Raw genomic sequence first — 25130 nt, forward strand, 5'->3', positions numbered from 1 at the left:
CACGTTCGAATCCGTCGGAGTTTAGTGTGATCGTGTGTGGCCAAGTCCGTTCGGCCGAAAAGTCTGTCAGAACTCCGTCGGAACTCCGGCAGAACTCCTTTGGAAGTCTGTCGGACATAAGTCCTCTCGTGTGTACGGGGCATAAGGCTTACTGTGTCTCTCAATGGACTCCAAGAAAAAGATTTTATGGTGAGTAAAATCCTATTTTTCCCCAACAACAATTTAGCAGTGACAGTCTCCAATTTCTACCAAGAACGATTAACTGTGCAACACAATTGGTAATCACACTGGTTCTGACGTTGGTGTGTCGCCATGACAGTGGTGCCGACTCGTCATCTCCTTCAAAAGACTGATGTGAATAGTTCAGTGTTCTCTGTAATATGTCGGTATTATATAATTGAATAAACCAAATATCAGATATCACTGTGTACCACATCTTGGTGTCTGCTTGATGAAGAAAAAAAAAAAAGAGGCTCTTATTTCTCCATCATCTTCTGATCTCCTTTCACATATTTTCATTACGCATTTATTAATGTCGGGAGAGTGAAAATAGAGAGAGCGATTACCGCATAATCTCCTGATCCATCGCACACTGCGCACAAAATGGGATGATATTACCGCATTATGTTCTCATGGTGACCTTCAAACTGCATGAGTCAGACCCGCACACAGGACTCCTGGAGGCTACCATGTGCCTTCTGTGACACAGAATGCAACCCGTAAAGGTTAATGGAATTACACGTCCAACCAGGCTTTAAAGGGACACCGCCACTTTATTCTTTCAAATATGAAGCCTGTACTGAAATGGATTACTCTGATTTCATCGCACACTGTGAGCTTCTCACAATGTGTAAGGGAAGCTGAAGCAAGTCAGATGGAGCCCGCCTTATTTCCATCACTGGCCTGTCCCATCCCTTTTCCATCATTGGATTTCAGTTATTTCAATCACAGAGGCTCAGCATCACGCGTGGCCATTACCTAGGGCACTGATGGGAAACCTTGGCACCCCAGATGTTTTGGAACTACATTTCCCATGATGCTCAACTATACTCCAGAGTGCATGATCATCATGGGAAATGTAAATCCAAAACATCTGGAGTGCCAAGGTTTACCATCACTGACCTAGGGTGATCTGCAGGCAAATTCAGTCCTTCTAGGAATACCCACCACTCCTCCAGTCTGACATCCACCCATCGATGCAATTTGATATTTACATAAATCCACCCAGGGACCAGCCCAATGCTTGCACCAGAACCTAAGGCCTTTAAAGCAGAGTTCCACCCTAAAGTGGAACTTCCGTTCATCGGAACCTTCCCCCCCTCCGGTGCCACAGTTGGCACCTTTCAGGGTGGAGGGGGGTGCAGCTTTATCTTTAAATAATGGCTGCATGAATTCATAAGAGGAATTAAAGAAGCCATACACCTATCCTGCAAAAATAAAGAGGAGGGACCCCTGTGGACAGTAGGAGTGGTACACATCTAAAGGAGGAAAGACGCAAGGTGTTATAATAAATGTAAGCACTATTGATATATATTTGAGGTGAGAGTTCTGGGAGCCTAGAAACAGCATGTGGTGTTTTATGTACCGTGTATCATATATGTATATTGTTTAACCCATTGGTGGAGGGTGAATAAAGCAACACGGGAATAATAACTTGAGGGATCATTTTGAAGGATGGATCATTTAGTTTTGTGGATCATTTAGTGCAAACATGGACTATTATCATGACTGATTTATAGTGTTTACAATCTGTTGATTAATTTATGTATAAGGAGTATCAATTGAACTTTTTAGTTATTTATCATCATTTATTGTATTGGTATATGGAACATCTAACATATATATATATATATATATATATATATATATATATATATATATATATATATATATATATATATATATATATATAATTAGCACAATTATAATTTGTATTTAAAGTGGAGTTCCACCCAAAAGTGAAACTTCCGCTCATTTGTCTCCTCTCCCCCTCTGGTGCCATAATTGCCAACTTTCGGGGGGAGGGGGGACAGGATACCTATCTTTGACAGGCATCCTGTTCCCACTTCCAGGAGTCTGGAGCGCAGCCTGTGACATCACTGCAGGGCTCCCTCCTCTTGTCGTCGGGCCAATAGGAGAGAGGAGCGGGGCCTTGCGCATGCACACTAGCTACACTGCTGGCTACCCTTACCCGCAATGGCGGCGGCAGCACCCGACAGCTGATGGAAACAGCTGCGGTGCCAACATTGCTGGACTCCAGGACAGGTAAGTGTCCGATTATTAAAAGCCAACAGCTTTAACCACTTCAGCCCTGGAAGATTTTACCCCCTTCCCGACCAGAGCATTTTTTGTGATTCAGCACTGCGTCGATTTAGCTGACAATTGTGCAGTCGTGCGACATTGCACCCAAACACAATTGATGTCGTTTTTTTTCCCACAAATAGAGCTTTCTTTTGGTGGTATTTGATCAAGTCTACGGTTTTTATTTTTTGCACCATAAACCAAAAAAAAAAGCAAAATTTTGGAAAAAAAAAACAATATTTTTTTACTTTTTTCTATAATAAATATCCCCCAAAAATATATAAAAAAAATGTTTTCCTCAGTTTAGGCCGATATGTATTCTTCTACATATTTTTGGTTAAAAAAATCCCAATAAGTGTATATTGATTGGTTTGAGCAAAAGTTATAGCGTCTAAAAAATAGGGGAATAGATTTATGGCATTTTTATAATTTTTTTTTTTATTAGTATTTTTTTATTAGTAATGGCGGTGATCTGCGATGTTTATCATGACTGCGACATTATAGTGGACACATCGGACACTTTCGACACTATTTTGGGACAATTGTCATTTATACAGCGATCAGTGCTATAAAAATGCACTGATTAATGTGTAAATGACACTGGCAGGGAAGGAGTTAAACACTAGGGGGCAATCAAGGGGTTAAGTGTGTCCTATGGAGTGATTCTAACTGTGGGGGGGGGGGGGGGGGGCTCACTAGAACATGACAGAGATCGCTGTTCCTGTCATTTCACAAGGCAGAACGGGGAAATGCTTTGTTTACATCTCCCCATTCTGCCTCTCCTCACCACAATCGCGGGCCCCTGGTGGACATTGAGTTCCCGAGACCCGCGGCGTGCGGAAAATTTAAAGGGACGTACCTGAACGCCCATTTGCCTGCCTGTGCCATTCGGCCGACATATATCTTTGTGCGGCGGTCGGCAAGCGGTCGGCAAGCGGTTAATAGTAGCGGAGTAATACACACTAATGAGATTACTGGCCCCTGTCACCAGGCATGATCTGCCTGCATTGCGTAGAGAAGCAGAGAGACTCAGTTTCGTTATCATACTGAAGAGGGGGGAAAATTAGATACCAGAGAAGGGAAAATATAAGCAGATTAAACGTATACTGTATCTGCAGTTAAGTATGCTTGCACTGTGGAACCTAAGCGGTTAATCCTCTGAATTGTGTAAAAAGGCTGTTTCGGATCCTGTCTTCTCTGATCCTTCCCTTCTTCCACAGTCCCCGATCCATCTGCTGATAGTACAGAGTCTTGGGGGAACTCTGCACATTCTCAGTTTGGTGCTAGAAATTTTTTGTTTACATTTTTTTATTTATTATTTTTTTGTGACAGGGTGCAACTCCAATCAGCACTGTCCAGACAGAGAGTCAGGGGTCATGCAGCCTCATAGAACAATCAGAGGAGAATGAAAACTCCTGCTTCACGCTTAAACCAGTTCTAGGTCGGACACCTTATAGAAGTCATAAGACTGCTATACACTGCTGACAAGAAAAGGTATTTAGCAGATTATATTTACTAAAATAATTGCATTTCCATGTTCTGCGTACTGTGGGAGACCAGATATAGTGAATGCAGTGTCCTGGGTTTAGTAACACTTTAAGTAGGGGGCGCTAGTTCCCGTGTCAGTTTTTTTTTTATTGGTGTCTATTTCCCTGTTGCAGATTTTCCCTCACTTCCTGTCTGTTAAAAAAAATTGTCTCCAGTACAGGAAGTGAGGGCAAATCTCTATAAAGCAGCCCCAGACAGGGGTTCTAAATGTTCATCAATTCTAAGCAAAACTAAAAATAAAGTTTTCCGTATAGATACACTTTAATGTTTAAAAAAATAAAACGTATTTCTTTGTGTACTTGTTAATTATATATTTACATGAGGGCAAGTCTGTGAGTTGACTGATTTTGAGCGTATCACATACACAAAAATATCTAGAAAAAAAACTAAAATAAAGCTTTAATTAATATGAAAGCCACTAAGTAGCCTTCTGCTTGGTTCTCAGCCCTCCTCATTACTCAGCACTGCAGATTGAATGAACATCTAAAACAGATTTAAGTCTACAAAGTGGCTTTAGAGTAATAAGCAAATTCATCTCAATTATCATTTGTTGCCTCGTTTCCTTGGAACAATCAATTTCTGGAGTGTTCATGACTTCATCTAATATTCATGGACACATGTATCCGTAATTAATCTATTCTGTATTCCTGAGCCTGTCACAGATAGCGTGCAGAGCGGACTAGCTATGGTGATAAATTTGAGTTTCCAATGAGCAGTGCGTCAGTCAATCCAGTACTATTGATCAGCAAGTTGATGGAACTTCAGTGACTCTTGAAGCTCCTCTGTGTTCTTGTCTTAATCTTGACCAAAATGAAGCAAAAGTGGTCTTCACTAAAATGCCTCTGCCAAGTGTGATCTTATACAGTGGTGTGAAAAAGTGTTTGCCCCCTTCCTCATTTCCTGTTCCTATGCATGTTTGTCACACTTAAGTGTTTCGGAACATCAAATAAATTTAAACAATAGTCAAGGACAACACAAGTAAACACAAAATGCAATTTGTAAATGAAGGTGTTTATTATTAAAGGTGAAAAAAAATCCAAACCATCATGGCCCTGTGTGAAAAAGTGATTGCCCCCCTTGTTAAAACATACTATAACTGTGGTTGTCCACACCTGAGTTCAATTTCTCTAGCCACACCCAGGCCCGATTATTGCCACACCTGTTCACAATCAAGGCATCACTTAAATAGGAGCTGCTTGACACAGTATGGTCCCCCAGAAGATCCTTAAAAGCTACACATCATGCCGAGACCCAAAGAAATTCAGGAACAATTGAGAAATAAAGTAATTGAGATCTATCAGTCTGGAAAGGGTTATAAAGCCATTTCCAAAGCTTTGGCAATCCAGCGAACCACAGTGAGAGACATTATCCACAAATGGCGAAGACATGGAACAGTGGTGAACCTTCCCAGGAGTGGCCGGCCACCCAAAATTACCCCAAGAGCGCAGCGACGACTCATCCAAGAGGTCACAAAAGACCCCACAACAACGTCCAAGGAACTGCAGGCCTCACTTGCCTCAGTTAAGGTCAGCGTTCATGCCTCCACCATCAGGAAAAGACTGGGCAAAAATGGCCTGCATGGCAGAGTTCCAAGGAGAAAACCAGTGCTGAGCAAAAAGAACATCAAAGCTCGTCTCAATTTCTCCACAACACATCTTGATGATCCCCAAGACTTTTGGGACAACATTCTGTGGACCGATGAGACAAAATTCGAACTCTTTGGAAGGTGTGTGTCCAAGTATATCTGGCGTAGAAGGAACACTGCATTTCATAAAAAGAACATTATACCAACAGTAAAATATGGTGGTGGTAGTGTGATGGTCTGGGGCTGTTTTGCTGCTTCAGGACCTGGAAGACTTGCCCTGATAAAAGGAACTATGAATTCTGCTGTCTACTAAGAGATCCTGAAGGAGAATGTCCGACCATCTGTTCGTGTACTCAAGCTGAAATGAACTTGGGTTCCGCAGCAGGACAATGATCATAAACACACCAGCAAGTCCACCACCGAATGGCTGAAGAAAAACAAAATGAAGACTTTGGAGTGGCCTAGCCAAAGTCCTGACCTGAATCCTATTGAGATGTTGTGGTATGACCTTAAAAAGGCCGTTCATGCTCGAAAACCCTCTAATGTAACTGAATTAGGATAATTCTGCAAAGATGAGTGGGCCAAAATTCCTCCAGGATGCTGTAAAAGCCTCATTGCACGTTATCGCAAACGCTTGGTTGCAGTTGTTGCTGCTAAGGGTGGCCCAACCAGTTATTAGGTTTAGGGGGCAATCACTTTTTCACACAGGGCCATGATGGTTTGGATTTTTTTTCACCTTTAATAATAAACACCTTCATTTACAAATTGCATTTTGTGTTTACTTGTGTTGTCCTTGACTATTGTTTAAATTGGTTTGATGTTCCGAAACACTTAAGTGTGACAAACATGCAAAGGAACAGGAAATGAGGAAGGGGGCAAACACTTTTTCACACCACTGTATATCTGATTCTACAATCTGCCCTTCGAGAGCTCTTTCTACCCTTTTACATTTGTCACACCCTTGCCTAAATTCTTAAATAGACCACACCCCCGAGCAATCAAAGTCTAGAAAGCATCATGTTTCTACCCTGAGGAAGCCCTACCCTTGAGGTGGCAGGAATTTTTAGAATATCAACATCTATCTATCTATCTATCTATCTATCTATCTATCTATCTATCTATCTATCTATCTATCTATCTCTATTTACACTATGTAGCACTGACTCCCGAAGGAGCAGCTGAATTTATTGGGCTTACCGTTACCTTCTTCACCTTGTATGCATCTAGGGGTTTCCCGAGGTAGATGGCCCAAAAAACTGCAGAGACTGACGACAGATCAACTTAAAGGGATTTTTATTTGCGAAAAGTAGGTGAAAAGTCCAGGTACTCTTAATGTTAAATTCAGTATGAAACAGTCTCTCACTTTGAATAAATCCAGAAAATAGCCATTCAAACTGGATCCTCACCCTAATTAGATAGTCCTTCTCTCACCAGGCCTAGCAGCCAACAGGGTGCTTGAGTCAGGAATAAGTCTCTGCCACAGTCTTTGTTATAGAACACGTGAGGGAAACTTGAAAGCTTGTAGAACACTTGTGTGGTGCCAGTATCTTGCAGCCAGTCCGGCAATACTGCACGAGATTGGATTCACTTAGGTCCTTTAATTTGTCCAAGCTCTTGTTGAGAAGCCAAACCTTGCGTGGCCTTCTCCTGAAGAGTCCTCCCCGGATAACTTCACAGTTGCTGGGCCTCTCCACTAACCAAGACGGCACCGGACCACCTCCGAATCCTCCTTTCAGTTTCCTCGCCTCGGGCTAGCCAGCCCCATGATGTAAAGTCGGGTGGATCCGCACCTTAAGTACCCCCCTCCCAGAAAGCACAGCAAGAGCGACACTCCCACTGGGTTGGTTCCGAGAGACAGTAACCCAAATGCAGGAACCGGCGCTACAACTATATTACCAAAAGTATTGGGACACCTGCCCTTACACACACATGAACTATAATGGCATCCCAGTCTTAGCCTGTAGGGTTCAATATTGAGTTGGCCCACCCTTTGCAGCTATAAGAGCTTCAACTCTTCTGGGAAGGCTGTCTGCAAGGTTTAGGAGTGTGTCTATGGGAATGTTTGACCATTGTTCCGGAAGCACACTTGTGAGGTTGGACTGATGTTGGACAGGAAGGCCTGGCTCACAGTCTCCGCTCTAATTCATCCCAAAGGTGTTCTATCGGGTTGAGGTCAGGACTCTATGCACGCCAGTCAAGTTTCTTCACTCCAAACTTGCTCATCCATGTCTTTATGGACCTTGCTTTATGCACTGGTGGGCAGTCATGTTGGAAGAGGAAGGGGTCATCCCCAAACTGTTCCCACAAAGTTGGGAGCATTAAATTGTCCAAAATGTCTTGGTATGCTGATGCCTTAAGAGTTCCCTTCACTGGAAATAAGGGGCCAAGCCCAGCCCCTGAGAAATAACCACACACCATAATCCCCCTCCACCAAATGATTTGGACCATTTTCTAGTCAACATTATTGCCTGACCTCACATATGCTCTCCTGAAAGAATGGTCAAACATTCCCATAGACACACTCCTAAACCTTGTGGACAGCCTTCCCAGCAGAGCTGAAGCTATTATAGCTGCAGAAGGTGGGCCAGCTCAATATTGAACCCTACAGACAAAGACTGGGATGCCAGTAAAGTTCATTTGCGTGTAAAGTCAGGTGTCCCAATACTTTTGGTAATATAGTGTATCTATCTATCTATCTATCTATCTATCTATCTATCTATCTATCTATCTATCTATCTATCTATCTATCTATCTATCTATCTATTTATCTATCTAGGGCCACCGATAGAGCCAGTACTCATGTTCCTGGTCCTAGACTCAGTAGTTCAACAGGGAGGCCAAGAGCAGAGAAGGGGCTCTTTATTTTCCAAAGGGCTCGGGCAGAGAACTCCCCATAGGTGATAGCTCTCTGCAAGTAAGGTAAAGTTCCCTGGACTCCATCAGTTCAACAAGGGGGCTTGGGGCAGAGAAGGGACTCTTTTCCTTTTTTTTGTGCACAGCTGCTGCAACTCCCAACAGTAAAGTGAAAGTTACAGCCTGTGCAGGGCTGTTCCAGGCAGAAAGATATAATTTCACAGCCTAATGCCCCTTACACACGGTTAGACTTTCCGAAAGCAAATGTACAATCGGAGCTTGTTTTCGGAATTTCCAACCGCTTGTAGGCTCCATCAGACATTTTCAATCGGAATTTCCGTCACACCAAATTTGAGAGCTGGATCTCAAATTTTCCGACAACAAAATCCGTTGTAGTAAATTCTGATCGTGTGCACACAATTCCGACGCACATGCTTGGAATCAAGCAGAAGAGCCGCACTGGCTATTGAACTTAATTTTTCTTGGCTCGTCGTACGTGTTGTGCGTCACTGCGTTCTTGACGTTCAAAATTTCCGTCAAGTTTTGTGTGACCGTATGTATGCAAGACAACTTTGAGCTAACATCCTTCGGAAAAAAACATGGATTTTGTTGTCAGAATGTGCGATCGTGTGTACGCAGCATTAGGGGTAGTAGGAGTTAGCAGCCACAGTGCAGGGTTCAGGTGTCAAAGGTGCCTGGTGAGGTGACTTGTGACGGTGACTGCCATCCATCACTCTTTCTTGCTGACGGAAGCAGCTGGAGAAACAGCCAGCCATGGCACCAGGGGTAAGGCCCAACATACACTTGCAAGTAAGGTTTACTGCCTCTCTTAAGTTGCAAAGGAGCCACATGGGAATGTAAGGGTTAAGGTAAGGGCTGTAAGGAGGACTGTGTGGGGCCCAATAACCTCTGTCGGTGGTCTTGTATCTATCCATCTATTTACCTGGACCCCTTAGGGTGCTTGCATGATGTACTGATGTATAAATATCAGACATTCTTGACAGAAAAAACACAAGGATGGGCTGTATAGAACTTGCGGGGGTCAGGGCTGGGCTCAGCCCTTCCTTCTCTGAGCTGGCCGCTCAGCTGTCAATTAATTGCCAGCTCCTATCTCTCCACAGTGACTCACCTGTTGATGATATCCTGCTCATCAGTCCTGCCTACTTAAGCCGTCCAGCCCAGATGATCTCTGCCTTCACCTTGGTAAACATGACAGAGACTCCTGCGTTCCTGTTAAAGATTTGCTTGGCTGACATTCCTTCTAGCTCCAAATCCTGCTTGCTGTTCCACTACGCTGTTCCCTGGCTTCCTGGCTTGTCTGACTATCCATTCCGGTTACAGAACTTTAGCTATGTTTTGACTATGTTTGTTCTATTTACTTTTATTGTTAAACAAGTGTGAGTTAACTGTACTTCTGTCTCGGTCGGATTTATGGTTTCTGACAGCAGGTCTTTGTGCATACGTGCGTACACAGGTATAAATTAGTCTAGCTTTATTTTAATCAAGGGAATGTGGCTTATTATTATTAATATTATACAGGATTTATATAGCTCCGACAGTTTACGCAGTGCTTTACAACTTTAGGGCAGACAGTAAAATTACAATACAATTCAATACAGGGGGAATCAGAGAGCCCTGCTCGTTAGAGCTTACAATCTAGGAGGGAGGGTCAAGTTATACAAAAGGGTAATAGCTGTGGGGGATGAGCTAATAGAGAAAATAGAAGTGCAGTTGTTAGAGGGAGGCAGAACAGGCTTCTCTGAAGAGGAAAGTTTTACAGGGATCGCCTAAAAGTGGATGAATTTGGAGACAGTCTGACAGATTGGGGTAGCAAATTCCAGAGGGTGGGCGAGGCTCGGGAGAAGTCCTGGAGGAGGGGATGAGGCAGCTAGAGAACAGGAGGTCTTGGGAGGAACGAAGAGGGCGATTAGGTTGGTATTTTGAGACTAGGCTAGTGATGTAGCTGGGGGCAGAGTTGTAGATGGCTTTGTAATTTATTGTTAGTATTTTGAATTTAATTTGTTGGGGGCGGGTGGCAGCCAATGGAGGGATTGGCAGAGAGGGGTAGCAGACACTGAGCGGTTTGTAAAGTGGACGAGTCTGGCAGCATTCATGATGGACTGAAGGGGGATAGTCTATTTAAAGGTAATGTATATATAAACGTGTATTTGCCTGTATGCATGTAAAAATACTGACCAGCAACACAGACGTTTTTCGTTTTTTTTTTTATTGATCTTTTAGCAGCACATGTATTAGGCGTCTGCATGTGTACAGGCACATTGAAAGAAATTGTCTGAATTTATATCATTAAAAAAAAAAAAAAAAGCCTGTATGCCTAAAAACGCTGCATTTTTAGGCAGCAGTGTGCAATGGGTAGAGCTGCACAGCCTAGGGCAGTGATGGCAAACCTTGGCACCCCAGATGTTTTGGAACTACATTTCTCATGATGCTCATGCACTCTGCAGTATAGATGAGCATCATGGGAAATTTAGTTCCAAAACATCAGGGTGCCAAGGTTCGCCATCACTGGCATAGGGCATCATTACCGTTGCGCTGCAGGATTGGTTTCCATCCTCGACCCTTGACTGGCAGGCCAGGAGAATTAATAAAAGGAGGAGAGAGAAGCGCCAAACCAATCATTTAAACAGCTTAGGAATTTATTTAGTATATAAGTATAAAACAACACTAAAAACGTGCATGAAAAATGTTGGAGCACTTGCAGAGTGCTAGAGCGGGTGGGAGCTTCCACGTGCAGTGTCACAGCAGGACTGCTGATGAAGAAGGCGAGGCCGTGCCTTCAAAAAGCATTCTGGTTGGCCAGACAGCGTGTGGACGGCCCTGGTTTACTCCCACCCAGAGACACACAGCCGACGTCTCCATGAGGCTTGCCAAGGCTCCATCTGCGACTAACACACGCCACACGTGGATGCCTCAATAGAGACTTCCCGGTGGTCCTCCTGTGCTACTGTGATACTGCACGTGGTAGCTCCCACCTGCTCTAGCGCTCTGAAAGTGCTCCAACATTTTTCACGCAAGTTTTTAGTTTTGCTTTATACTTATATACTGAATAAATTCCTAAGCTGTTTAAAGGATTGGCTTGGCCCTTCTCTCTCCTCCTTTTGCTTTCCTTTTGTTCACAGTAATCAGGTTCCCAGCCCACGCCTGAAGCAGCCTCGCTCCCTTTACAGCCTCCATTTAGAGACTTTTTAAGAGACTAATTTTTAGGGGTTCATTCCCCAGAACTTTAAATCCACTCACCATGCACATCATGGTTGCACCTTCATGTATCAGCATGCCTTTTATTTACATTTTAAACTTTAATCTTTTTCATCAGATGGTTTAACGCTGAACATTATACCAATATTGTGTGTGTGTTTCCAGGAGAATCAGGGCCGGTTCACACTGTGGGCGATGCGAGGCGACACCGACTTGCCTCGCCGCGACCTGCCGCGACCTCAGCGGCGACTTGCAAATGACTTCTGTATAGAAGTCAATGCAAGTCGCCCCGAGGTCGCCCAAAAGTAGTACAGGAACCTTTTTTCTGAGTCGGAGCGACTCGAGTCGCTCCTCTCAGAACGGTTCCATTGTACAGAACGGGGGCGACTTGTCAGATCGCGGCGAGGCAAGTCGTGTCGCCTCGCATCGCCCGCAGTGTGAACCGGCCCTTAATATGCTTTCTTATTTTACAGCAAAACCTGAATTATTTGCTAGATTTTGCAAGAAAAAACAAAAAGCAAAAAAAAAAACACCACCACTATTAGCTGCAAATCAACCAACCTGTGTGCTTTTTTTAATGATTTATTAACTTTATTGTTATTATAATTATTATTATATTATATATTATATATATATATATATATATATATATATATATATATATATATATAATTTTATATTTTATATTATATTTATTATTATTATTATTATTTATTATTATGATTTATTTAACTTTATATATAAAAAAGACAAGGGTGATCTAAAGCATCTAAATAATATAGCATAGAGGAGTAGATAAATACATACCAAATACATTCTTGAGAAATGTGAAATCATAGAACGGGTTTAACAATTCTTTGACCCAGCGTCCATTGCATTCTGGGAGAAAAGCCTGCCACAAACTCTGCAATTATACAGTGCGTTCCTTGGCACATGGATTTTTTTTTCTTTCTTGCCACTTTATTTTTTTCGGCCATGACCAGTTTTAAGGAATGTAAACCTATAACTCAAGTTAGTGTTAGGTACACAAGCTAGTAGTGGAATTCACTAATATATATAAACATGACACATTTACTGGTACCATTGCTATAAAGCTAAGTGCTTTATTTTTATTTGATGTTAACGACCATTCTGGTCTACAGGAGGCTTAGCTGAGCCCAGTTGCAATGTTTTTTTTGAGCCAATCTGAGAAGGATGAAGCCAAGTCACAGTTTTGGCTCATCGTAAGGCCTTCCAGTTCCAGCAAAAAAAGATAAAAATGCTCCGCCATCAGAAATTTCAGAAATGTTTTTAAGATTAGGTTGAAATTAAAGTGGTTGTTACTAAATTTCAATTAACTAGGTGACACTAAGACTGGTTTAAAAATATAAATCAAGGAAATATGAAACTCAATAATCAATTCTAGAATTTCTGGCCTGGACAATATATACATAGGGGGTGAACTATTCCTGACCCTCTAAGCCCTTGTACACACGGTCGGACATTCTGACAACCAAATCCGTTGGATTTTGTCTGATGGATTTTGTCCGACGGATTTTGTCTGAAACTGTTGCATACACACGGTCGGACAAAGTAGTCGGAAAATCCGATTGTACATAACGTGATGACGTTATTTTGTTACGACGGGACTACGTTCAGGCTAGTAGCTAATAGCTTTGGTCTAGGAATTTGATCTGAGCATGCGTGGCACTTTGTCCGTCGGAGTAGGCTACACATGATCGAAGTATGTCCGATCGGAGCATTTTGTCGGAAAATTTTACGGACAAGTTGGAAAACTTGGTCCGTCGGATACTCCGACGGCAACAGTCCGATAGAGACCACACAAAGTCGGAATATCCCACAAAACGGTCCGATAGGACACATTCCGGCAGAATCTCTGACCGTGTGTACAAGGGCTAAGGGTTCCTTTTTTGGGGAGAGGACAGATATTGAAAAAGCCATGGACATCATGCCACCATGTTGCATAAATACCACATGGAAACACCAGACAAGGTTCTACTGCTTAAACTATCTCCATTGTTAAAGTTTTTTCTTTATTAAATCAATTTATCAATTATTATTTATTTTCTTCTGGTCCTGCCCCCTGCTGCCATTCTGGCCTAGGCCAGAATGACGTGTCTCTGTAACCTCCTGGGATACTTACATCACATCTTCCAGTAGACTTCAGGGCCAGGCACATTGAACGGCCGGGGGGTGAGCCTGGTGCATCATCGAGGGCTGACTGCCTGAACCCGGAAGCAGCAAACTGAAGAGGGCCAAAATGGTGGCGCACGACAGCGGATCTCAGCAGGACAGTGCTGAACTTGCTCTGCAGTTGAGTATGTATTTTGAAGATAACGTTGCAATGCAGATAAGAGGAGTAACAAAATAAAACATTGGAGGTCGGAGGAAAGGTAAGTATGACTTTAAGAGGCAGACATTTATACTTGAGTATGAAGCTGTACAGTTCCCTTTAGGACTGGAGGGTTTTCTAGGACAAAATGGCTTCCATCTGGTTGTGGACAACATCAGCCATTATGACTGTAGGAACCAATGAAATGAATTGGTGGTATCACTAGCTTTGTGTCTTCTAAAAGACTTTGTCTGTACCTCACGTGTTACACTCACATCGGTTCTTCTTTCCAGCACACGGCCAGCAGCATTTTTGGTGTGCTGTCACTATAGCCGATCAAGAAACAGCTCCTCTGACTAGTGTACACTTGAAGCATTGGGCATCATGTTGCTCAGTATTCAAGCAGTACATCACTATGCCTTAATGGGCCCCTGTTGTAACCTTCAGTACCCCTCTATGCTCCTGTGTCTACAGGGCCCCACTGTGGTTCTAGAGATTCCTGTGTACTCCTGTGTCTTCAGTCATGTGGTATATTCATCTTATACACCATACGGGGATCGACCATGTAATTAAAACTGTGCTGCACTCCTGACTGGTCACTGTGTACAACACAGATGAAATATGTCGCCAGCGTGCCAAAAAGCTTGTTTCTAGGTGCTCTTTATTCTTGTATGTTTGCTTAGAAAATTAATGTTTTGGGACCAGGCAGGGGAAATGTTGCTTTCCTATGTGATCATTAGACATGTGCCTTCATTTTCGTCCGAATTTCGGGTATTTTCATTATCGTTTTAACAAACAATAACTAACGTGCAGAATCCAAAAACTGAAAGATCCGACATAAACAAATGCTTTATTTTCATTTTTGTTGCAACAGTTCGATATAGATAGGAAATTTGACATGATGTGACAATAGACCCGTGTCCATTGAACCTGTGGTCGAATGTGCCTAACCTTAGCTCTATTAGTTCAAGATTATTCTACAAAAGAGAGAAACGATTCGACATAGAGAGAAAAGATTCAACATTATAGAGACAATAGCAAAAAAAGGTTGAATGTGCCTAACCTAACTCTATTAGTCCAAGATTATTCTACATAGAGAGAAAAGGTTTGACATGAAGATTCGACGAAGCAGTCGCCGCGAGTGGATATTTATAGTCAAATGCTCCGCCCATAGGCTATAGAAGAATTCTAATGTTGACTAGTAATAATAATTAATAAATGTAATTATTACTAGTGTCATCCAACATTAGAACTCTACTATAGCTTGTAGGCGGAACATTCGACCGGAAATGTACGATTGCGGCGCCGTACAGTTTAGCTGCTCCGTCGAATCTTCTTAAAACATTTGACAGACACCATAAGTCTTCAGTGACAGATTCGACCTTAATTATTTTGGATTCTCGGACGACTGCATTTTTTAAAGAAACTAAATAAATAAAAACGAATTTTGGGAGTAACTAAATTAATTAATTTTTCGGACGAAAACGAAATTCCAAAACAAAATATTGCAGTGTGCACATGTCTAGTGATCATACAACAGCTTTGCACTTTCAAACAACCCTGCCAGTATTTTGGCGACATATTTCATCCCTGCATGTTCAGTGAACCACTGACCCCTGGGCACTGCTGTGTCACCAGTGACTTCTGGACACTCCTGTGTCTCCAATGACCCCTGGGCACTCCTGTGTCTCCAGTGACCCCTGGGAATTCTTGTGTCTCCAGTGACCCCTGGGAGTTCTTGTGTCTCCAGTGACCCCTGGGAGTTCTTGTGTCTCCAGTGACCCCTGTGCGCTCCAATGAATCCGGAGCACTCCTGTATCTCCAATGATCCCTGGGAACTCCTATATTTCCAATGACCCCAGTATGCTCCTGTGTCTCCAGTGACCCCTGGGCACCTCTGTCTCTCCAGTGACTCTGTGTGATCCTGTGTCTCTGATGACTCTGTGCGCTATTGTGCCTACAGTAACCGCATGGGCGCTCCTGTGTCTCTAGTGACCCCTGGGCACTCCTGAGTCTCTATTGAGCCATGTGCCCTCCTGTGTCTCCAGTGACCCCTATGTGCTCCTGTGTCCCCAGTGACCCATGTGCACTCTTTTGTCTCCAGTGTCCCTCTGTGCAACCCTGTAAAGATCCAATTGACACTTGAGTGTAAGCGTAGCCAGGTGATTGAGTTGTTTTATGTGTATATTTGTGCGGTAGAGGAGCAGAATCTTTGGTCTCATAGAATTTTAAATGCTATAACCTGAAAAACAAGTGTAAACATATATTTCTCATGCATTTTTCAGCTACTATCAAAATATAAGGGGCCAAAAAATTTGCGATTCTGCCCCGAAGAAGTGCGTGTACTTTTTTGAGCTTCAGGTACTGTAACAAGCGACATAATGCTCAATCATTGAGAATAATGGATATCTTCAACTTTGTCATGCTTAAGGAGAAGCACAACAGAAAGCTCAGGTGTGAATGGAGGCTACCTCCAAGGGCGCTTCTGAGCGCCCCTATGTCTCCACACAGCCTCTGGTAAATCCTGCAGTGACACACTGCTCCATCAGTACCCTCAACTGCCACTCAACCTTGAAACACGCTCCTGCAATCAGCTAGACTGGTGGTTTCCAACCGCTGGAGCCTAGCCTACTGCCGGGCCACAGCATTCCCTCTCCCTGGCCTCCAGACAGCTACAGGTCCCTTAACCTCTCACAATGCTTCCCAGCTCCTATATATGATTTTTTGTTTTTTGTAATTTTTTATTTTTTTGGTTTTTAACATTTATGTGAGAGGACTATTGAGCATATATACAACCTGATGCGATCATTGGTTCAGTTTACAGTCCTTATGTACTGTATGGTTCTAGTATGGCACATTTTATGTTTTCATGTATGAGGCTCTAGATTGATGACCGTGGAGCCCATTTATAGAATACTTCACAGTACTTTATGCACTTTATGAGTTTACTACATATATATATTTATGCACTCATGGATTTCACTAGTTTATGATTTTCTCACATGCGTGGGGAGTGTTATATTACTAGCACTAAATTTGGAGGTCAGAAACCTCCCTGTACATGCAACATAGTGTAATAGGGAACGAGGGATTTTTCAGGAAGGTACATTACATACATATATAGGGGTGTTCTGCTGCTCTTTTCCTCTCCCTTCTTTTGTTGTTGTATTTATTGGCTTCCCCTCTCTTTGGGATTATTATTTTACTTCAATAACTAGCACATAAATAGATGATATAGAGAGGCAGATGTACTAGCTTTATAATTTTTTTTCATAAATAAATACCTGTTAAATAAGGCTGGGTCACCTGATAGAAGGAATAGATAACAAAATAGAGGTAGCGCCACTAGCCCAGTTTTAGATTTATATAACACGATCAAATTGTCTCGCGGAATTGGTCCGGCAAACAATCCGCCGGACTTTATAACGAACAGACTTGGCCACACACGGAAGCTCCGGAAGTCTGGCGATTTCTATCGCGGTGACGTACAGCACGTACGACGGGACTAGAAAAAGGAAGTTCAATAGCCAGTAGCCAGCAGACAAATTTTGAGTCAAAACTACTTTCTAAGTCCGCCAGACTTTACGATGAAAAAGTCCGCTGGAGCCCCCACACGATCGAATTGTCTGGCGTACTGTGGTCTGGCGGATTTGATTGTGTGTACACGGCATTACTGGCCAGACATGTTTTTAATTAGGCTCAGTGATAATCAAACATGGAGTTTCTTCTATAAGTAAATGACAGGTACACTTTAATGTAAAAATGATCTCATTTTGTTCTGTGATAACTAAAGCTGCAGACTGAAAAATGGTTAAGGACATTAGGCTTTAAGGAGACATAAAATAAAATGCAAGCAAGCAATCTATTTATTATTATTATTATTATTACCTGCAGCCCTTTAGTTTTTTTCCATCGCTGACATTCACACAAGCTGTTCTAAACCTAAATTTGATATCCAAGGATAGGAGGTCTTGCTACATGCACCACCTCCCTACATTAGGATTATTGAAAAATAGAAAGACGAAAATGGGAGTTTAAAAGGTGCAAAAATAGTCAGACTGGACACAATATAAATTTCATAATTTTATTTGACAGACAAAATTCTTTATATTAAAACCAACACATATAAATCAAGCATTCATAGTACAAACGTTTGTTACCTCTACATGTTTCGCTGTAGTCCTTTTTATGATTGTAATGATTATTGTACTATTGAATTTTTTTTTTGAAAAAATTTAATAAAGAATAAATAAAAAAAAAACACATAGAAATCAAGCTATCATAGTACAAAAGTTTGTTGCCTCTACATGTTTCGCCATAATCATGGCTTCTTCTGGAACTTTTGTAAGACCCTATGTACAGTGCCACCCAAATGTAAGCATGACTCCAGATGACTATCAAGGTCCCCCAGGTGGTCCGGCAGAGTATCAGTGTGCCATAGAGGGGATAAACTCTATTGATCAAATCCTGTTTTAATAAGAGGTCAAGGAATAGAGAAGTTGGTAATTGTATCACTGCTGATATATACTTTAAACAATGAAATGAAGCTTGAGGGGGGTCTATGCCATCTAAATAAACTTAATCTAAAATAAACAGGTTGCTTTCCTTTATACCAGGGTGATACCACTGAGACGGAAGATTCAAGTAGATAACCATTCCCAAGGGAAAAACCCCTTCAGACCATGGAATCAAATCCCGTGGGTATCAGACAGGGCGAGCAGTCTTATTAAAACAGGGTTTGATCGAGGGGTTTAGCCCCTCTATGGCACACTGATACTGTACCGGACCACTTGGGGGACCTTGATAGTCCTCTGGAGTCATGCTTACATTTGGGTGGTATTGTACATAGGGTCTTACAAAAGTTCCAGAAGAAGCCATGATCATGGTGAAACATGTAGAGGCGACAAACTTTTCCACTATGACCCCTTGATTTCTATGTGTTGTTTTTCTTTTGTTTTTTTTTTAATTTAATTTATTCTTTATTCAATTTTTCCCAATACAAAATTCAATAGTACAATAATCATTACAATCATAAAAAGGACAGGTCTATCAATTATATTTTTGTTTTCCAGTGTTGCAATGCGTATGTGCTGGTTATAATATAAAGAATTATTAACTATGTCTGTCAAATAAAATTATGAAATTGATATTGTTTACAATCTAACCATTTTTGCACTTTTAAACTCCCATTTTCGTCTTTCTATTTTTTTTAGCTGTCATAAATAACTGCTGCTGTGCGAGAGACTAGAGAGCAGCTATTTGTGCTGAACCCTCTGGAATGCAGTGTCATGGCTGCCCGTCCACCAATAGGCAAAAGAATAAAAAGTATATACTAGAAGAGTGAGAAGGTGAGTGATAACATGAAAAGCTGCATTCCGCAAGTAGTAAAACATTAACCTTTTAATTATCAATATGAAGAGGGCATTAAATCAATCCACATCATTTGAATCATAGTTACATTACACATGCATAACATAAATAAGTATACATTGGTCTTTTCTCGCCAAACTTGTTTTTTTTTTTTATAAGCTAAAATTTTAATGAAATACCGAAAATATCACTTTTTACATTTTCAGATATTTCGGGAGCAATTTAACATTAATTGTATTGCCTGTACAGAATAAAAAAAAAATGTGACTGGACAAAGTAATACAGGGTACATGTATGGAATGGTTTTGAATGTCAGCTTAAAGTGGACACATGTGAATATTAACAAAAATGTGAAAGCTGCTGAAGGTAAGACACCAAAAAGTGCCCAGAGGTACCTTTCATACATCCCAAATCTTTCTTGCTTCACCCAACCCTCAGACATAGGTTTTCACGTCTACTCCATGTAAACCCCACTAGTAACCATTCTGCAACTTCATCGCAGGGTCTGAATTGCCAATAGAGGCGTTAGCATCACATTATTGTTTAATCGCGTTAAACCCTTGGGGGCGGAGCTTAACAGCGGCGCTTTCTTTTAAGTTAACACCCAGGAATACAGGATTCTTTAGGTGCATCTGAAAGATAGTTGCAGGCTGATATTTGGTGCCTGATTTCAGTATCGACAGATTGTAAGTTTGGTTCATGTGACAGGTGCACTTTTGAAAGTCAACCCAACACAATAGTGGCTGGTGTAAATGAGGTCTGAATCCAGAGAAATATGTAGGCTACCATTGTCTGTAAAGGTTCTCATTTATTCAGGTCATAGTATAACAATAATAGTTAATGACATTCGGCCATACTTGTTCTGGAATTTTGTAGATGTTACATAATAGGTGAGGTTGAAAAAAGACACACGTCCATCAAGTCCAACCTATGCTAATTTTTTCTAGCTTATTTATGCTACTTTCATCAGTTTCTAGCATCAGGTACGTAGCCCAGCATTTATATCCACACACGTAATATGGACACCTTTATCCAGTCACCATGGAATGTATCAAGCCAGATGTTGATTGTCAAAGATCAAGATGGGAGGTGTGAACGTTGTAGAGCCATCCTGTTCTAGTAGCGTACAGTAATTTTTTTATTCATTAGATTAGGTTTTATTCATTCGATTTCCAAAGGTATGAACTGTAACTAGAGGGAACTACATGGTCCCTCCACAACTTCAATATCTATCATCCTGTTCTTGGAAAATCAACATGTGAATTGACACATTTCACTGTGATTGATAAGGTGTCTGTGCTCCCTGCTGGATATACGGTATATGCTGGGGTATCATCCTGACGTACATTAGAATAAGTGGCTTGGAGAAGCTAAAAAACATTTCCAACGTTCCGGAATGTCCAATTGCATTTATTAGCTGTAGACCACCACTGCTGATCTCCTACAAACACAAGCTATCTGTATGTCTGTGGCTACAGGTGTCCAGTGGAATTCTTTCTTCTGCCCACTGCACAGCTAATATGGGCTGTGCCAGCCTTCAGTCACACTACTGTCATGCCAACCAATGGGTACAGTCTACATAATCCTAAGGATGAACCATAAATGTTGCATCGACTCCCTCTAAAGTTCACTATACACAGCCTCCAGCTCTATTCACGTGCTTTGAAAAAAAAACAAAAACATTGAAAACCATGCGTCCGGCGCCCTGCATGTAGACACATGGATTGGGGGGGGGGGGTGGGGGGGGCGGCGCACTGGCCTTAATGCTAAATCCTCATTCAAATTGGCCATATTGATTTACACAGGATCTTGCTGATTCCACATACAAAATGTATCCGTATGATGTATGTAGGTAGTATTTTATGGAAAAAGACATAGCCAAAGTTTATCTTATCAATATAACCCTTTTAAAAAATGTCACTGGGAGAGGATTTGATTTACTTAACTTAAAGGGTAAGTCTACCACAAACTTTTTGTTTCAGGTCTGGTCAGACAACTGGGAGGTGGACCACCCATTAGCTTCTTAAATCTCTTACAGAATCCAGATGTAGCACCCTGGTGTTTAGGCAGGGTTGCTAACAAATTTAGTTTGCCAAGTTATAATTGTCCTGGTTAATTGTTAGTAGACCCACTGATTCCTCTCTAATTCTGGAATTGCTGCACCTTTTCTCTTCTGTCACTAGGTGGTACTGTGCCTGGTGACATTCGATTGACAGGGGCTCCGCAAAGGTCAGATTATAAAATGAATGGGCGTCTCAGCCAATTGGCAGGGGTTTCTTTAGTCCCCTGGCCTGCTGGGAGAGCCTATCTATTATAGTGTGGAGTCAGGTGATCAGGGGTTCTGTGCCACCTGGACGGCTGTCTGTGTGGAAGTGTGTTATGCTGCTAGGCCGGTAACCTGAGGCCTATCCCAGGGACACCTGGCTGCTAGGCTGCCTGAGGCCTATCTACGAACAGGAGAACCAGCGTAGGGTTGGGACTGCAGGATTGGATTCCAACCGAGTTGCGAAGGTTCAGCCGGACGGGGAACCAGTTGTGGTTGGAGGTATAAGGGAAGCAGTCGCCATTAAGGGACCATCCACCTTGTTACCGGAGACCACTGTGAGTAAGCTTGAGCCAGTACCAGAGCAGTCTTCTCACCAGCTGGGGATGGTGAAGAAGTGGGAAAGCTTCAGCGAAGTGCCAAGCCAGGGACCCAGTAGGTTATCAGGGGTGACACTTGAGGAGTATACAGCGGGTTAGCAGTGGAAGAGCTCAGGAGATTCAGTGACGATTGGATCTGGAAGTCTGGTGAGAGACTGGGAGCTCAGTGAGTGAATATCTACAGTGGGATACTGTGAGATAAGAGAAGAACTATTCTGTGTTACCAAGAGCTATGTGCAAATACCTTTAGTGACTGTTACAAGTTCAGTTGCCATAGGAGGCGGCGGCCCCACCTATACAGACGTGGCATCCGACTGGAGGCATTTCCCTGTATAGCTGTCCACCTATAGAGTCTCGAAGTCTGTCAATTATCATTGCATCTACTCAAGGGTGTCCTGGTCCTAACTCACTCTCCCACAGTTCTTGTTAAGAGACAATAAATCTTGTTTGCATTCAAAAAGTGACTGGCGCCCATAATTTCATCTTACATTACACCCACCATGCCGGTTAACCCACTCTACAAGGAAGGATTTCAGCTCTCCCCAACTCATGAGGTCACCATTAGGCTTCTGGAGGCCCGGCACCATTGCAATCACAAGTGGGCCAAGATGGGAACTCTACTCCTAGAGCTCCAACAAGGTGTAAAGAATCTAAAGGACAGGAGTGAGATTTCATGACAACTGGGCAAAGCTGGGAACTAAATACAGAGATCTTATCACTATAGTTCCTGTGACATAAACTAAAGGATATGGGTGAGATACCTTCATATAAGCAATGGTAAGCGGGTGGAATTGGTAACTCACCACTGGAGACCCAGGGGGATACTGTAACAAATTAAAGGAGAACTCAAAGTTAGCAGTGAGGCAACTTCATAACAGCCACGGCAGGTGGGCGGAGCTGGGAACTCAGGTGCAGAGATCTCATCACTGGAGTCCCAGTAGGATACTGTAACCTTAACGAAGAGTGAACTCAGAGGTAGCAATGAGATAACTATAAAAGCAGCCATTACAAGTTGGCAGGGTTGGGAGCCCAGGTGTAGAGATCTCACCAATAGGGTCCGAGGAAGATACTGTAACATTAACAAAAGAAGAACTCAAGAGGCAGGCAGTGAGATGCCTTCACAACAACCATAGCGAGTGGGTGGGGCTGGGAACCTAGGTGTAGAGATCTTACACTGGAGTCCCAGTAAATTATATAAAGGAGATTCCAAAACAGAATTAACTTTTTTTTATCATCACAAGAATTTGGCGCAGCTGGGGAAGAGATCTCATGACTGCAGTATCAAAAAGTAGCAAAATAATCTGACCTGCTGACATTCCCCAAAGAAAGAAATAACAGCATTGATGGACTGGCCCTTTAATTAACTTTTCGCTACTTATTACAACCAGCACGTGATTTGCAATATTAAATGGGTTAGTGTCCATGTGATACCGGAACATGCATCCCATTTTTTTCTCTCTGCTGTATCAGAGTTTCTACAATGTGACAATTTCATACGCTATCACCCTGTATATTTTTCTACTTAAAAAAAAATCACAAACATTCTTTATTTTTTTTTTTGGCAAAAGAATAACAGACATCGGCAGCCAAAATTTGCGCTGGAGTTCCTTAAATGGCTATAGATGCAAAACGAGTCAGCGCTCTTTTGCGGAGTACAGTCAAGGTAAATTAAAAAAAAATAATAAAATACATTGCTGCTTTCATAAACGTCTGAAGCCAAGCAGTAAAAATTTGGCTTTAATTAATCCTAAACACGTCAGAATAGACAAAACAGTTCTCAGAAAAATGACATCTTCCAAAACCGGTGCCAGCATTCTGCAACAATAAAATTCAAAAATGTAACGGTTGTAGAGTATAGATTGGAGTTCTCTCATCGTATGATAATGAGATACTATGATAAAGGTCTTCTACTTCTTCAAGGACGCTTTTTTTTCCCCCTATCTATTAAAAACAAAAGTAAACAGAAAAACAAAAATACTCTAACTGGTATGCACCGCGTCGTTAAATATATATATAGTTTTGTTCAAGTTGTACCCCATGACTTGCTGGCAGAACTCGCAACACTGTTCGTCCTGCTCCGGTCCATTTTCACCATGCTGCGACCTATGTGTGGTCAACTAAGCTTAGACTCCGAAACAGGAGTCGATTTCGCCTGTATTTCGGCACCATCATCCCACGGAGAGAATCCAACTCGGCAAGGACTCTCAGGCCATACTGAATGTTTTTTTTAAATGAATTTTTCTTGCTCGTCACCAGGCCGACTTTGTTACTAGTTAAAGTTACAGCAGTTCAAATAGCTGATGCTCTTGCCCTCTCCTGGCAAGGAAGAGTCCACGTTGTTGACCAACGCGTTTTGTCGGGCCTCGCTGATCAAGCGGCACGCTAAGTCCAGGAACAGTTTTTCCACATTGTCCGACTCTTTGGCAGAGGTTTCCAGGTAATACATGTTTTGGGAGCCTGCAAACTCTTCGGCTCTTTGCTGGGAGACTTCTCTTCTCTCGGCCAGGTCTATTTTGTTCCCTGTAACGATATTAAACAGAAGTGTGCATTAAAGATGGCAGGGAGCTGGCTGAAAAGCTGTGTGGGTGGCAGGATGCGGGCATTATCTGTAATACGTGTTCGACAAAAACCACTCAAGGACAAATTTCTAACATTGACGTACATGGACACCATTGTGTTTCTGAAGTAGGCACATATGGAAAAATATAGACTTCCATTGTTCAATTTTTTTTTTATTCAAAGAGAACACTAGCAAGGCATCCAAGCAACTATGCATGAAAAAAAAAAATACATAGACGTTTTCCATTTATAGCTAAAGTGGAACTCTGGGAATTATTATCTTTATTGCCAACTTACATTGGTCCAACTTGGAACGATGTAATTATCCATATTTTATATCTGGAGGGCTGCTGGAAACCACTGAGTAGGCCACATTACATACAGTGATAGCTAAGTGGGTTCCCCTCTGTACACGGGGGCGGTGTTCACTTGGCACCTCCTCGAATCAGAGAATGCCTTGTATTTTTGAAAGTGGAGCTCCACCCAAAAAGGGAAGCTCTGCTTTTTTGCCCCCCCCCCCTCCGTTGCCACATTTGGCAACTTTGGGGGGGGGGAGCGGGTACCTGGTTTTGACAGGTACCCACTTCCAGCTGACTTCGCCACGGCAAAGTCAGCCGGACGTTTGGCCTCCCTCCTCCTTCCCCCGCCACCGGGCCATTCACAGAGCGCAGTAGGGAACTGGCTGGGAAGACAGTTTCCCTTAGCAGGGATGGCAGCGGCAGC

The 25130-nt window shown here is 42.3% G+C and overlaps 1 protein-coding gene across 2 annotated transcripts in view; it reads right to left on the reverse strand.

The window, feature by feature from the left end:
• Positions 1–19217: 19217 nt before the first annotated feature.
• Positions 19218–25130, reverse strand: part of RAB30 (RAB30, member RAS oncogene family) — a 232604-nt gene continuing 226691 nt past the window's right edge. For both annotated transcript variants that reach the window (XM_077451398.1, XM_077451399.1), the window contains one exon: positions 19218–24368. In XM_077451398.1, coding sequence (XP_077307524.1) covers positions 24118–24368 — 251 coding nt within the window. In that variant the 3' untranslated portion in view covers positions 19218–24117. The remainder of the gene's footprint in view (positions 24369–25130) is intronic.

This window comes from Lithobates pipiens, unplaced genomic scaffold (assembly GCF_037356315.1).
Source record: "Lithobates pipiens isolate NorthernLeopardFrog02 unplaced genomic scaffold, aLitPip1_a1.2 Scaffold_23, whole genome shotgun sequence".
Taxonomy (NCBI): Eukaryota; Metazoa; Chordata; class Amphibia; order Anura; family Ranidae; genus Lithobates; species Lithobates pipiens.